The 13,808-nt window shown below is 39.8% G+C and overlaps 2 protein-coding genes across 2 annotated transcripts; one reads left to right on the top strand and one right to left on the bottom strand.

Moving 5' to 3' along the window:
* The first annotated feature begins 9,637 nt into the window (after window positions 1-9,637).
* On the top strand, window positions 9,638-11,262 carry LOC126788060 (mitochondrial import inner membrane translocase subunit Tim9). The gene is made up of 2 exons (XM_050514019.1): window positions 9,638-9,823; window positions 10,820-11,262. Exons 1-2 carry the CDS (start codon window positions 9,729-9,731, stop codon window positions 11,004-11,006), a joined length of 282 nt encoding a protein of 93 aa, XP_050369976.1. The 5' UTR covers window positions 9,638-9,728; the 3' UTR covers window positions 11,007-11,262.
* Window positions 11,263-11,623: 361 nt separating this feature from the next.
* LOC126788059 (CAX-interacting protein 4) lies at window positions 11,624-13,167 on the bottom strand. The gene is made up of 2 exons (XM_050514018.1): window positions 13,078-13,167; window positions 11,624-12,894 (listed from the first exon to the last, which is right to left on the bottom strand). Exon 2 carries the CDS (start codon window positions 12,868-12,870, stop codon window positions 11,935-11,937), a length of 936 nt encoding a protein of 311 aa, XP_050369975.1. The 5' UTR covers window positions 12,871-12,894; window positions 13,078-13,167; the 3' UTR covers window positions 11,624-11,934.
* Between the last annotated feature and the right edge of the window lie 641 nt (window positions 13,168-13,808).

Genomic DNA, 13,808 nt, shown 5'->3' on the forward strand with positions numbered 1-13,808 from the left:
TCACAACCTGGTACCTGAAAGAAGCCTCCGCCTCCATTTTGTGCATCCAATGTCTTCCCAGGATAACATTATATGATGACGGCTTGTCCACCACAACAAACTCTATCTCCACTGTTTTTCCTGCCATGGTTACCAGCAGTGTGATTTCTCCCATTGGCCATGTTTCAGTTCCTTCGAACCTAGTGAGCGGGGTCCTGCTCGGTTTGTTGTGCTTCTCGTCGAGCTTAAGTTCCTTGAATGCATCCAGGAACATGACTTCAGTGCTGCTTCCTTCATCAATCATTACTCTTCTCATCATACAATTTATGACTTGCATCGAGATCACCAATGCGTCCCTATGTGGGAACTATATACGCCATAAGCATCTTGTTTCGAGAAGATTATTGTTAATTCCTGTCATGGTCGCACTTCTTCCCTCCCTTCCTTTTTACTAGTGCATATCCTTCTGATCTTCTCAGCCTGCATGAAATCTGAACGCAGCCTTAAGTCATCTTTTCCAAGAGATGTCGGTCTCTTATGAATAGCTAAAATTTCCCGCAATGGCCCATTTGCTAGGAGAGCTGAGTTGGCTAATGGCTGCTGGAGGGGGATTCTCCGGTGTAGTTGGGCCACTCATTTTTGAACCTTGAGGCAGGTACTGAGTAAGCTTTCCTTTTCTCTTGAGATCGTCGATCTGTGTGCGGAGTTCCCAACATTGGTTTGTGGTATGTGAAAATTCCTCGTGGTACTCACAATACCGCGATTGGTCTCTTTTTACTGGGTCTGACCCATGGGTCTTGGTTTTGTGAATATGCTTTCGTTTCTGTTGGCACATAAGAGCAACTCCAGTGGCCTTGTTATTTGCCAGATGGAGACCCAACAGCTAAAAAAGACAGCCCAAGCATTCGTCCAACCCGTATATTATATCTACGTGGATACATCATATATTTGACATTCGCTGAGACACTATCAAATTTGACAGCCTCCCTATCTCTGTCTTTTGCGTTTCACTTGCTCCTTCACTGAAAATTTCACCCATCTCGCATCCTCACTTTCTCGCCCAAAAATTTCCTGAAACAAGAACTCATCCACCTCCAATCTCTTTTGCCTATATCAGAAATCCAAGACCCATTTCACTCTCTACATCTTTTTTTTTCTTTTAGTGTTGAATATGGAACCTAAATTTTCAGATTCATCATCAGAAGCTGCTAATGAGCAATTTTGGAAGCTTGTCGAATCATCTTCAGATGAAGAAGTAAACCAGTTGATACAGATTACTGTAGACGAACAACAAGAGAATGGAAGGAACAAATGTCGGGGCTCGGTTCCTGGTCGCAAGTTTACTGAACGATATCGATTTCAATTTCACCAAATCTTTTTTCGAGATTATTTTGCTGAAAATCTTGTTCATAAAGATGTTAAGTTTCGGAGAAGGTTTCGAATGCATCGACCTCTCTTTCTTCGAATTCTACATGGAGTAGAAACTCATGACTCCTATTTTGTCCAAAAAATGGATTCTGCGGGACGTCTTGGATTATCATCTCTACAAAAGGCAACAGCTGCAATGCGAATGTTAGCATATGGGCATTCGGCAGATTCAGTGGACGATTATGTGAGAATTGGGGAAGCACTGCAATTGAAGCTCTTAGAAGGTTTGTTCAAGCTATTATTGATTTTCCCCACTTTCAATCTTTTGAGTTGTTCTGAAGGAATTGTTTGCTTGTCCAGATACATGGCCCCAGAATATGCAACAAGTGGAAAGTTAACAGATAAGTCTGATGTTTATTCTTATGGTGTTGTACAATTGGAGTTGATTACTACTCCTAGTAAATTTTATTTTTTTGCATTTAAGTTGATTTTTCTCCGTTTTTAAGGTGTGTTATGGCCTTTAGAAATACTGTTTTTCAAGTTTAATACCTCTAGTAGAAGTTTACTACCTCTAGTAAACTTTAGTAAAAATTTTACTAACCCCAGTAAACTTTATTTTTTTGCATCTAAGTTGATTTTTCTCCGTTTTAAGGTGTGTTATGGCCTTTAGAAATACTGTTTTTCAAGTTTAATACCCCCAGTAGAAGTTTACTAGAGGTAGTAAACTTTAGTAAATTTTTACTACCCCCAGTAAACGTTATAAATGCTTGTTGGTATCAAAGGTACAAAGTAGTTATAGCTAGGCATATTGAATATAACTATGCAGGTTAGTTTTCAGATGAGTTATCAGAGTTATTAATCATATTTCTTAAAACTAGCAAAGGCTATTAAACTTTGTTCAAGCTGTTGTTTTCTGGCAGCTGCTATATTTATGAAGATGGAGGACAATATGTAACATAGTAGCAATATAAAACAGCAGCTCATATTTATTCAATTGTTATTTTTACTTATTTACATGTCTTATTGAATGTTTAACTCCATGGTAAATATTTCAAATTTAACTTCTTATCATATTTGACATGTCACATGTCAAAATTCAAAATTAACAACAAAATTTGACCTCTCTATTGGAGTTGCTCTAAGATCAATGAAGGTGAGATTGTGTATCTCATCTACATCTCTTGAGGTCCCCTGCCTATTCACTCCCTGCTGCCACTAGCGCCAATTTTGCCCCCATGACCTATTTGGTTCAGCTTGAGCCCTATTAGAATCTCTTTGCATTTGTGATGGTATATGACACGACCCGCCCCAATATGTACAGTAATATCGAGGCAGATTGTGCGGAGGCCACTTTTCAAAGGAGATATATCAAAAATTTCGGCAGTCTCCCTTGAAAGTAACCAACTCTACATGCACAAAAAGACACTCTATATATCTCAAATCCAACCTCAACACCTAGAGTCTCTGTGCTCCCCCCAATTTCACAACCTCTACAACACAAATCATAAATATAATTCAAAATGTTTGACGGAGTATGTAATGTTCGTTACCTAGTTCCTTTTAGATCCCTGGAGCTCATAGCTCGTCTTATACCACAACCGCCCAACCCACTAAGACGACGGGGTCAATAATAATCATACAATATTCTACAAATACTGAACCATGTAAATTATATCTAAAACAACGCCTACTCAGGAAGCAATTATGAGAATACACACGCTCGACGAGTCATTAGTTCTCTCTTTTCTAAATCTCTATCAGGAGTCTACTAATACATCCTCTCTCTTCTAGTAACTTGGTAACATCGACACCGCTTCCTCTCTCTCTCTCTCGGTTTTGCCATCTGCAAAGACTACTAGTTCATCCTTTCTCTCCTAGTGTCTCAACAATCTACCGGTTCATCCCATGTCTTCCGGTTTCTCCCGGTTCATCCCTTCTCTTCTCGTTTCCCCTGGTTCATCCTCTCTCTTCTCGTTTCCCTCGGTTCATCCTCTCTCTTCCGTTTTCCCCGATTCATCCATTCTCTTCCAGTTCCCCAAGCGAGCTAGCTCCGCTAGTCTGAATCGTATCTCACTGCACCACGAGTCTCACTCACGCACACATAACAATATCACTGGACCCCGAGTCTCACTCGTAAATGCCGAAGCCAATCAATCCGACTAACTGAGATAACCAAACCCACAACTCGAACGATCACACAACACTCGACGTTTACCGTGTGTCTTTACCTGACAATAATTCTCACGATCCTAACACTAATTCCGACCAGGAGTAAGAATCAACATCATACTAATTATCTAATGATATGAACAATAATAATTCATATTCTAATCTAGAATATTTGTGGCTGCACCAAAACCTCGGTTGGGCTGTCTACGTACCATATAAAAAGGATCAAGTCATTCGTAGTTCAATTATTCACCATAACCATGCGACCTCATAGCTATTCCGATTAACATCACAAACACAACATCACAACCGACACACCCACAACTAATATCATAACCCTCACCCATAAAACACACAACACCACATCCATTATCAATCACAACAATCATATCACAACCAACAATAAATCAACCCAAAGCCCATGGCAATAACACATTATTCTTTATACGATAATCTAAAAATGGCAGCACGCGCTGCCACAATGGCTACGCGTGGGCCTCACGCGCCACTAGTCTCCAACCTCTCCAAATCAACTCGACTCCAACATGAAAGTTATAGATCACTAGAAAACAAACATTTTTCACAACGGCGTCGAAGCTCAGATCGGTCGGGAAGTGACCGGAAAACGCAAGGAAATGTCGGAACAATGCACCAAAATCTAAATCACGATCTAGCTTGATTCGAAGCTCCAAGCCGGTCGATTCGAGCCCATAGGGAAATCATAAGCTAATCTGCAGCAGCCTGAGCTCCGGTGTCGCCGGAAAGAGGCTACACGACGGCATTGACTTTTACCAGATCTTGCGGTCGTTGCTGCACTTCGCACGGCGGTCGGCGGCGTGAGACCAATACGACATGAAATGGCGAGGCCGAGCGAATGGGACCGGTGTCCGGATGGAGGAAAACGACACCGGAGAAATTTCTGGGGAAAATCGGGTTAACAGTGGCGCGAAAAACTGATTTTCGAATTTTTCCCCTTTTTTGATTTTCACCCCTATTTATACTAAATTTCAAAAATGCCCAACACACTTCTTGATTCGTAACATTTCATACGAACTCCAATTTAGGCATGCTGCATGTCAACGAATTCGTATCGACGAGCCCTACAACTTTCGTGAATGAAGTTTCCTCAGAAAACTTATGCATTGAAAAGTCAACTTTTAAAGTCGTCACACTTAGTACGACTCTCGTTCCGAGTAAAAGATAAAACTATAATCGCAATGAATTATAAGAGATTCGGGGCGTATCACTGTAAGTGACATATTCCTTGATGCTTGTGCAACTTCCATCTCTTCAAGTCTAATTTTGCCTTCGATCCTTGTTTGAATTTCGCCCATGTCCTCGGCAGGCTTTCTTACTAGGTCTTTGTATATTTGTGAACCAGGGAGGAGTCCCTCACGGAATGCTACCGCAACATATCATATGTGCACCCCTCAGTTTCTTTCTGCTTGGTCCAGAAACAATCGTAGAATGTTTTCAACTTCTTTCCCACTTTTTATTTTAACATGAACAAATCTATCATGTCTTTCTTACGCTTCTTGTTGCAGAAGTATTGAGAGACAATTGATTCCTTCAACTGTTCAAAATTGGCGATAGATCCTGGCTTTAGATCGCGGAATCATGCTCTTGTTTCTCATGTGAGGCTTGAAGGGAAGAACTTGCAAAATAACCTTTCATCGTTGTTTTCTGTGGTTATCTGCTGCATGAACGTCTTAAGATGATGCACGGGGTCAATGGTCCCATCATATGTTGAAAGACAAGCGTCACGAATTTACGCAGCTTCTCCACATTCAAGATTTCTTCAATGAATGGTGACTTTATAATCTCTTTGGTGGCAGCGGATGCCAGTTCCTCCGGGCTAGAATTCCGCATATCCCTCAACATCTTCTCCATTTCTGATCTCCAGCTTTCGCCTTTGACCTTCTTAGCCTTTTTCTGGTCTCCTTCTGGTAGGGGTACCGCTCCCCCCCGGCGAGTTGTTAGCATCAGCGCGAATAGATTTCTCCATGTCTACCTCCTCTGATTCTTCATCACTAGTCTCGTCGTCAGAGTCTCAAGAACCCTCTTTGCGTTTCAGCTTTCGGGCTTCCCGAAGTTTTTTCTCCTTTCAAAATTGAGCGATTTCTTCCTCCATATTCTTCATTTTCTCATGCAAGTCCCCGTTCAAGTTGTTTTGCGAACCTCCCAATCCATTATCTTCATGTGGTACTGCATCACGCTCTTCCATTCCCATCATTTTAGGTTATAGCTCTTTTCCACAGGCGACACTAACTATTGGTGTAGAAAAATTTGTGAAGATATTCCTTCATTAACAACTATCAATTTGAACATGAATGAAAGATTTTACGGGAGAATAACGAGGACTACTGCAACTTTGAGCTAATTGCATGTTTGGGGTACATGATTTTTGGATATGGTGCTTGATGAAGTGAGTTGCTATGGCTGTTTTCTGATTTTTCGGCGTTCACAAACATTCAGTTCTGGCTCTATTTATATTGGTACTTTACTACGTCCCTCGCTTTGTGTGTGTCGTGGTATACTTCGACCGCAAGTTTTGTGCGAGTGGATCCTCGATTGCCCTATTCTTAACATCGCGGGAAGGCAACTCACACCGCTACTTGGTTGACGCCTTCTTTCTTATTTTAATGACCCGATTTAAACCTCAGCATAATCTACTCACGGCCCAATTTCTTTCTGGCATAATTTAATTGAACCCAAATTCTCTATTACAAGATTTAATAAAAGCTCATCTTGGCCGTGAAGAGATTTGCATGGCTTAGTTGGACCGGGAGGAGATTCACCTTTCCCATTACAATCACAGAACAATTCAACCGCTGGGTCGTGATGAGATTTCCCTTCGTCGCGAGAATTAGTCAAACAATCCTCTTCTCAAAATGACCCCTTTACCTTAAAAGCTTCCTTTTACCTCTATGTGAAAAATAATTCCCCCCACACATTAGTTGCAGGCTAAAGGAAGCTCTAAATTGTTTACTCCATTTTTCACTTGCTCTTTTGTGTGAGCTTAACTTGAGGCAGAAGGTAAAGCTTTGGACTTCGATCTAGACTAAATTGAATTTGGCGATTTGCCCCTCAGGTTAAGATCCTAACTTAACGTACTCGATAGGAATTATATATGATGATAAGTATCATGTTGTCAAATACTCATTGTTGCTCGGGGATGATTTAATATGATTTGGCTTGATGTCTAATGAAGTTATTCATTATTCTTTTTTTAAAAAAATTCAAAATGTACCAACCAAAATAAGGCAAACAACACTAAGATATAACCATGGTAAACACTCCGGAAATTAGTCTTGCAATGAGGAACATGACACATAACAAACTGCTGAAAAAAGAGGACAGTTTGGATAAAAACGATGAAGCTTAGCTGAACACATACAAAATCGGATTTGTGTATGCATTGGCTAAGTTCTTTGCTTTAAATCTAATTTGCGGGAATAGAGAAACATAAAACCAACAAGTCAAATTGAGTAAAGAGGGATTTTCCTCCAACTTATTCTAACCCCATTGGAATTAAAGGCATGGATATAACCCTTGCTCACAACTTTATGCCCTCCATTAGGCTGATACATTGGGGATGGAAACACTGGCCAAGCACATGACCCATCGACTTGCAAATCTTCTCATTCTCTCCCACCAAAATCCACACCTCCTTCCCCCCAACCGGAACCATTCTTGCCCCAAGTGCTTTTAGTTTTGGTAACTCAACTATTTGGTTAGGCAAGTAACTAATTAGCCTGTAATTACATGTGAACTTTGGCCTAGTGATCAGATCAGTGACATCACACAGCCACAACTTCACCCCAAACCGATCTGACCAGGTTAATATCAGTAAAAGGTAATTGAACGATGTAGCGGTGAAGCCATCTGCCTCTTGGGGAACAAATGATTTCAGTTACTGCCAAGACTTGCCGCGCGGGTTGTATATTTCAGCTGAGTGCTTGAGGGCTGCATTGCTACCACAACCAACCACAAAGAACCTGCCTTTGTGAGCAATGCCATATCCAAATGCTCGCGGGTTTGGCATGTTCCGCAGTTCTTCCCACTGCCATGTTTTTAGATTCAACCTTTCTACCGAGTTCAAATGAGATGAAGGAACAGTATCTGCATTGCACCAAGTACCACAAACTAAGTACTGAATGGTGAGATCTAGATTGTAACAATGTTCAGAATATTCTATGGTTGCTATTAGCTTGAATTGATGAGCTATTAAAATCAAGATGTAAGGTAATCTATTTCAAAATGTATGTGGCTCCGTCGATCTCTACATTGCGCATATACTGTTATCAGCGATTATGAGAGGCTCATCCAAAGTTCATTAATATCAAATTAATGAGAACGTATCATATCAGATTGTGTATATATGTGGGATTTATGCATGTAGTGAGTACTCGAATTGTCCTCAGAACAATCCAGAACTGTATCAAACAATCACTGTTCCATTGTGCAACTGATTTTACTGATCAATATATCAGCTTGAACATACATGAATATAATCGATACTTACCTTGAGAGCTATGTTTATATCCTCCAGCAACATAAAGCCACCCGTCGAGAAGGGCACATGCAGCGCCGAACAAATTACGATCCGCACACTTCATCTTAGGCACATCATAGAGAGAATTCTCACTGCATGAATAAGAGCATAGAGTACTGACATAGGGTTCGGGACCTCGCACCATTAACTTGGCACACAAGAAATGCTGAGGTAAAACCGTGATCACTTGTACTGTGAACAGGGAAGGGTTGCCAGGCACCGCCAGGGAACGAAATTGGGTGGGAGAGGAGAGATAGGCAAACCATTCCCATTTCTGGAATGAAGTTGACAATGAACATGCCTCGTCGTCTTGATTGGGTTTTTAATGATCGGCTAGGTGTTTGTTTGGGACTTCAATTATGCAAATGCCTTGGAAAAGGCCGGAATCAGAGACGGGGAATATGGAATTGGGCAAAGTGAAGTCGAAGCCATCTTTAGATTTGTGGTTTGAAGGTGTTCTACTTAGATACCACATTATTATTGATTTGGGTAGATGCTATCGAAATGGAGTGGTGGGTTTGGTTATTAACTTGTATTAGATATGGTATTTCGATAAGTTTTACCAAGAGTAAATATAGCATCGTATGAAGGAATATTTGTTGGTTCTTTTATCTCGAGTAGACTCTTTAGTCATCATAGTGTTGATTGTAGATTTATTGTTAACTAGATTTTAGCTGGGTAAATTCGGTACCTGATGTTTGGCTACTTGGACAATTTGGTACCTGATGTATGAAAACGGATAATTTGGTACCTAAACTTCTCAAATTTAGGCCATTTTGGTACTTATGTCAATTTTGACCATATTTTCAGGATTATTTCTGTCATCCTATGTCTACTTTACTTCATTTTTTTCATAATAACTCCAAATTGCTTCTAAATTATCACTAAAAATTTTGATAACTCATCCATTTAGTATATGTGATGATTTACGTATATAAGTTTTTATAATGTAGCTATCAATCTAAATTAATTTTCATTATAAGTAATTAAAAAAAATATTTTAATAAAAAAATTACAATTGAATAAAGGCAATTTATTTCTTTTGCAGAAAATAATTAGGATACAATAAGTATATTAAGAAAAAAAATATTTTCGATATATGCGAAGTAAATGCTAAGTGGAGTAGATATATCAATTTAATTATCTACGAAGAGAGACAATTTATAGGAAGAAATGAAAAAAATGTGAATTTAATGAGTTTAGAGCTAGAATGACGAAAATAATCCAAAAAATATGATCAAAATTGTGAGAGATACCAAAATGGCTTAAAAATGAGAACTTCATGTACCAAATTGTCTGTTTTCATACATCTGGTACCAAATTGTTTAAGTAGCCATACTTTAGATACCATAGAAGGAATTAACCCGATTTTAGCACCACGTGTTGGATTTTCGGTTGATGATCTCAACGGTGTAAGTTAAGCTAGGTAATCAAACGTGTCACAAACCATTTAATACTGGATTAAAAAGTTGACTGGTTCTAGTCCCTGTGGTTAAGAACGGTGCCGTATGGTCACCGCTAGGGTTTTACTTAGGAGTATAAAGAGAAAGAGATCCGGGAACACCCAGCTCGATCCATAAACCCCTTTGAGAGAGAGACTGAGAAACTAAAACCCGTAATTGGATTTGTGGGCAGTGAACTTTGAGATTGTATCAATATGGATAAAAGCATGATAAGTGATCTGGATTCGCTTCCAGAGGCGGATAAGCAAAGAATGGCCGTCATGATCGACCAGCTCCAAGTCCGCGACAGGTTTTCAATCTCTCTCTCTCTCTCTCTCTCTCTCTCTCTGGATTCTTACATATACTCATCTGTTTAATGGGTTGCTCAAATTTGATGAAGATAGATTAAATATGATGGAGGAAATAGTAAATTTGGCTTTGCAGGGATTGAAAACCCATCTCAGTTGATTCGTAGATTTGGTTGTTCGCATTTCTATTAAAATCTTGAATTTTGGAGTTTGTTTTTGGACAAGTGTCTCTTAGTGTTGATGTTCTCTGGTGATAGAGACTTTTAGATCTGATGCATTTGAGACAATGTAGATACGACATGTGTATTCGTAGGCAACTATACTCTGGTTTGGTGTTGGTGAAAGTATTGTATTCCGGCCTATGTTAGATATTGGTTTTGTGTTTCAGGGAGCCCAAGTAGCAAAATTTAGTTTATAAGCAGCTATTTAGCTTTCTGATTTAGTGCATTTTGCAAAAGTTAGGGAGAAGTATTATGTTGAACAAGTCATGTGTCATGGAAATTTGGATGGCTTGTACATCTCTCGATTGGATTTCCATCTAAGCATTCATCATAAAACAGGATTTATTGCTTGAAAGTTGGTCGTACTTGGATAATATGGAAGAACTATATTAACAGATCATATGAAATGGTGACTTCTCATGCTTGGCTTCTCATAGAAGCATTTTCCGTAGAGAAGGATTGGTTGCTTGAAACTGCCTTGTCCAGTAGTCTTCCTTATTTGCAATTCATTTACTTGTTATTAGAAAGCTAATCCCACCATGTTGTATTCAGTACTGTTAATTTATCTGAGTTTAGGTTCCTGCAAAGTGCTTCAGTAACCAATATGACAATACATGTATAAACACATCATTGATCTAATTATTGGAGTTTTATGGGGCTTCTAGTTTTGGATGCTAATCTGTATGATGAATTACTCCTTTTTTAGTTTGGTCGAAGTAATTTTCATCACCACGCATGGAATAGTACACATCTCCTCACACTATCTTATTCTCGCAGTTTGAGGATGTACAACTCGCTTGTCGAGAGATGCTTCAATGATTGCGTTGACACTTTCAAGCACAAGTCTCTGCAGAAGCAAGAGGAAACTTGTGTTCGGAGATGTGCCGAGAAGTTTCTCAAGCACTCAATGCGCGTTGGCATGAGGTTTGCAGAACTCAACCAGGGCGCTGCAACCCAGGATTAGCATCATCAAATTGCCCAAGGGATGAGAGCTTAGAAGCAGTTAACATGTTTGCTTTTCTGATTTGTTTTAAAAGAAGACATGGTGTTGTAGTTGTACCCATTTTAATGCATTTCCTTTCTGTGGGAACTACAGCAATTTGTATTGTGTAGATACATGCAAGTCAAACTTGCTGTCTGATTAGAGAATCAATTCTTACTAAATCAATCAGCAGTCCACTTTTGAGGATGATGAATAAATGATTTTGTAGAATTTGCTATCTCCACGGACCATTTAGATTTGTCTGTTCACATACATGAAATCGTTTCCAAAGGAAATGCACACAGATTTAGAACCTACCCAAATGTTGAAGGAATGCAACTGTAAATTAAACTCGCAGGTATATGGAAACCGCAGTGCAAGCTAAGAAATAGAAAGCAAAGCAAAGAGATCTGCTTATGATTGTATTGAACATCTTCCCAGAACCACTCTAAAAGGTTCTCTCCAGCTTACAAACTGATTTAATCAGTCCAACCTGTGGACAGTCACCTGCTTAACGAGTTGGTATTTAGTTGGAACCTGCAAGCCAATAATGTATATCTCAATCACAAACCAATCGCAAGGAGAAACATACCAGCAAGTTCACAAATCACAATATAAGGTGTAAATATCATTAATAGGACAAGACCATAGGACATCCCAAAACGAGATGGCACACGATCAGATCAACATCTTTCAGAAAAATTCAAGACATCCTTCAGCAAAGCAAAAGTCTCATCACACAAAGCAAATCAGCCAACAAGAGCTTCCCCAAGCAAACTAACAGAACAATGTAACAGTCGCAATAACATACAGTATAGTTTCAAAATACAAAGGATAACAGTGACTTGCTCGCATACACCGATTGTATCAATAAGCTTTCTTCATCACTATGGTGGTTCCGGCTCCTCTTCTAAGATCGTTTCCTGCCCCTTCCTACCCGTGCATCATCAGAGCCACTTGCATCAGAATCAGATGGTGTTGCTGCCCTTCTGCTCCTCCGACCGCGGTGCCTATCTTCAGATGCATCAGACTCAGAATCATCAGAATACCGATGACTTCTCCTCCTCCTTTTCTCCTTCCTACTTTTCCTGTGTCGCCGACGTCGTTCACCATCCTCATCCGATGACTCATCCCTCTTCTTCCGTTTCTCCTTCCTCCTCTTCTTCCTATCTTCTTCCGAGTCATCTGTTTCATCATGTTTCCTCTTGCTGCTTCTCCTCTTCTTCGACCTTCCTCTCTTCTTCCTCTTCCCTGAATCCGTATCGGACTCATCAGCATCCGACTCAGCAGTCTTCCTCTTCGACTTCACCCTTCTGACACTCTTCACCCCACTCCTCTGTGCAATCAGCCTCTCAATCTCGGAATTATAGTCCTCATCCGAATCCTCACTGTCCTCATCCTCCTCATCACTATCCGTCTCCCCCACATTTCTCCCCTTCCCCAGCTTCCCCCTCAGCTTACTCAACTCGGAAGCAACATCAGCATTAATAGCATCCAGATCCTTCTCCCTATCCTCCTTCACACTCAAAAAATTCCTGCACTGAAAACTGAGATGCCCAACACGGCCGCACTTCTTACACGCCCCGCGAGCCTCATCAGCAGTCGACGAGCCCGTTATACGGGCAAGCGCAAGAAGGCCCTGGAAACTAGCATAGGGATTCTCCGCATCTGGTTCCGAGCTCGGAAAATTCACCTGAGAAGTGCCCCTAGGTTCATCTTTGTCTTTGGTGGGTGCATAGGGATCGTATCCAATAGCGCTCTGCCATATGCCGTGGGTTTGAAGGGCGGCACTACTGTGTACCCTGTTGTTCGCCGGCATGCGAACCCTTCCTGCGGTCGCCGGCATCTTGATATTCCAAGTTCAAGACCCCTAAAAACAATAATCAAATACCAATTCGAATTCAAAATTCCAATTCTAGGGTTTTTGAAACGAACGCGACAATCTAATCTGTACAAATTGGATTCCCTGTGAATACAATTCAAATTCTAGGGTTTACGAAATCGATGCAGAGAATTCAGGAATCAAATTCGAGGTTAGAGATTGACGCGGTACCTGTGAAGGCCTTGATCGGAGACGAAGCTTCTGGAGAGAAAGATACAGAGATTTTGAGATTTGGGGGAAACGTGCGACTGGAAATAAAACTTTCACCCTTTATATAGTTTTTCAAAAATTTAATTGTTTTTTAAAGGGAAAGAAAATAACAAATTACCTAATAGTACCTGACAAAAATTTAATTTAATAAATCAAATAAGAACAAAAAATTATAAATAAAGATAAAATAATGGTAAGTTATTACATGTCATAAAATATTTTACTTTTTTACCCCTCTTTGACATATAGTGTTTGCTACTATCAATTGAGAGGTTATCTACTACTGTCGACTATAAAAACTAACTGCTACTGTTGACTATAAAAACTATAAAAACGAACTGCTACTGTCGAGTTAAAAACTAGCTACTACTGTCAACTTGGAAGACATCTGCTACTGTCGACTTGGAAGGTACCTGGTACTGTCGACTATAAATCTAGCTGCTACTGTGGTTTTTGGTGAGCAAATTTCAAAATTTCAAAATTTCTTAAAACACATGCAATATGGTACTTAAATGAAAGCCCATGACATAAAGAACAATTTTATGTATTGACACACCTCCAAATTGCCGGTGGTTTGGTTGAAAAACTTAAATTTGCCGAAAAAAAAAACTAAAAAATAAGGAGAAAAAATTTGTTAAATACATGAGTGACATTTGATAATTTTCATGAAAATAATGGTAGTTTTACTTTAA

This window comes from Argentina anserina, chromosome 3 (assembly GCF_933775445.1).
Source record: "Argentina anserina chromosome 3, drPotAnse1.1, whole genome shotgun sequence".
Taxonomy (NCBI): Eukaryota; Viridiplantae; Streptophyta; class Magnoliopsida; order Rosales; family Rosaceae; genus Argentina; species Argentina anserina.

Bases quoted from the DNA above. Each gene is read 5' to 3' on its own strand.
- LOC126788059 (XM_050514018.1), bottom strand. From the start codon at position 12,870: ATGCCGGCGACCGCAGGAAGGGTTCGCATGCCGGCGAACAACAGGGTA.
- LOC126788060 (XM_050514019.1), top strand. From the start codon at position 9,729: ATGGATAAAAGCATGATAAGTGATCTGGATTCGCTTCCAGAGGCGGAT. The intron at 9,824-10,819 runs GTTTTCAATCTC...TTATTCTCGCAG, and splicing joins CAGCTCCAAGTCCGCGACAG to TTTGAGGATGTACAACTCGC.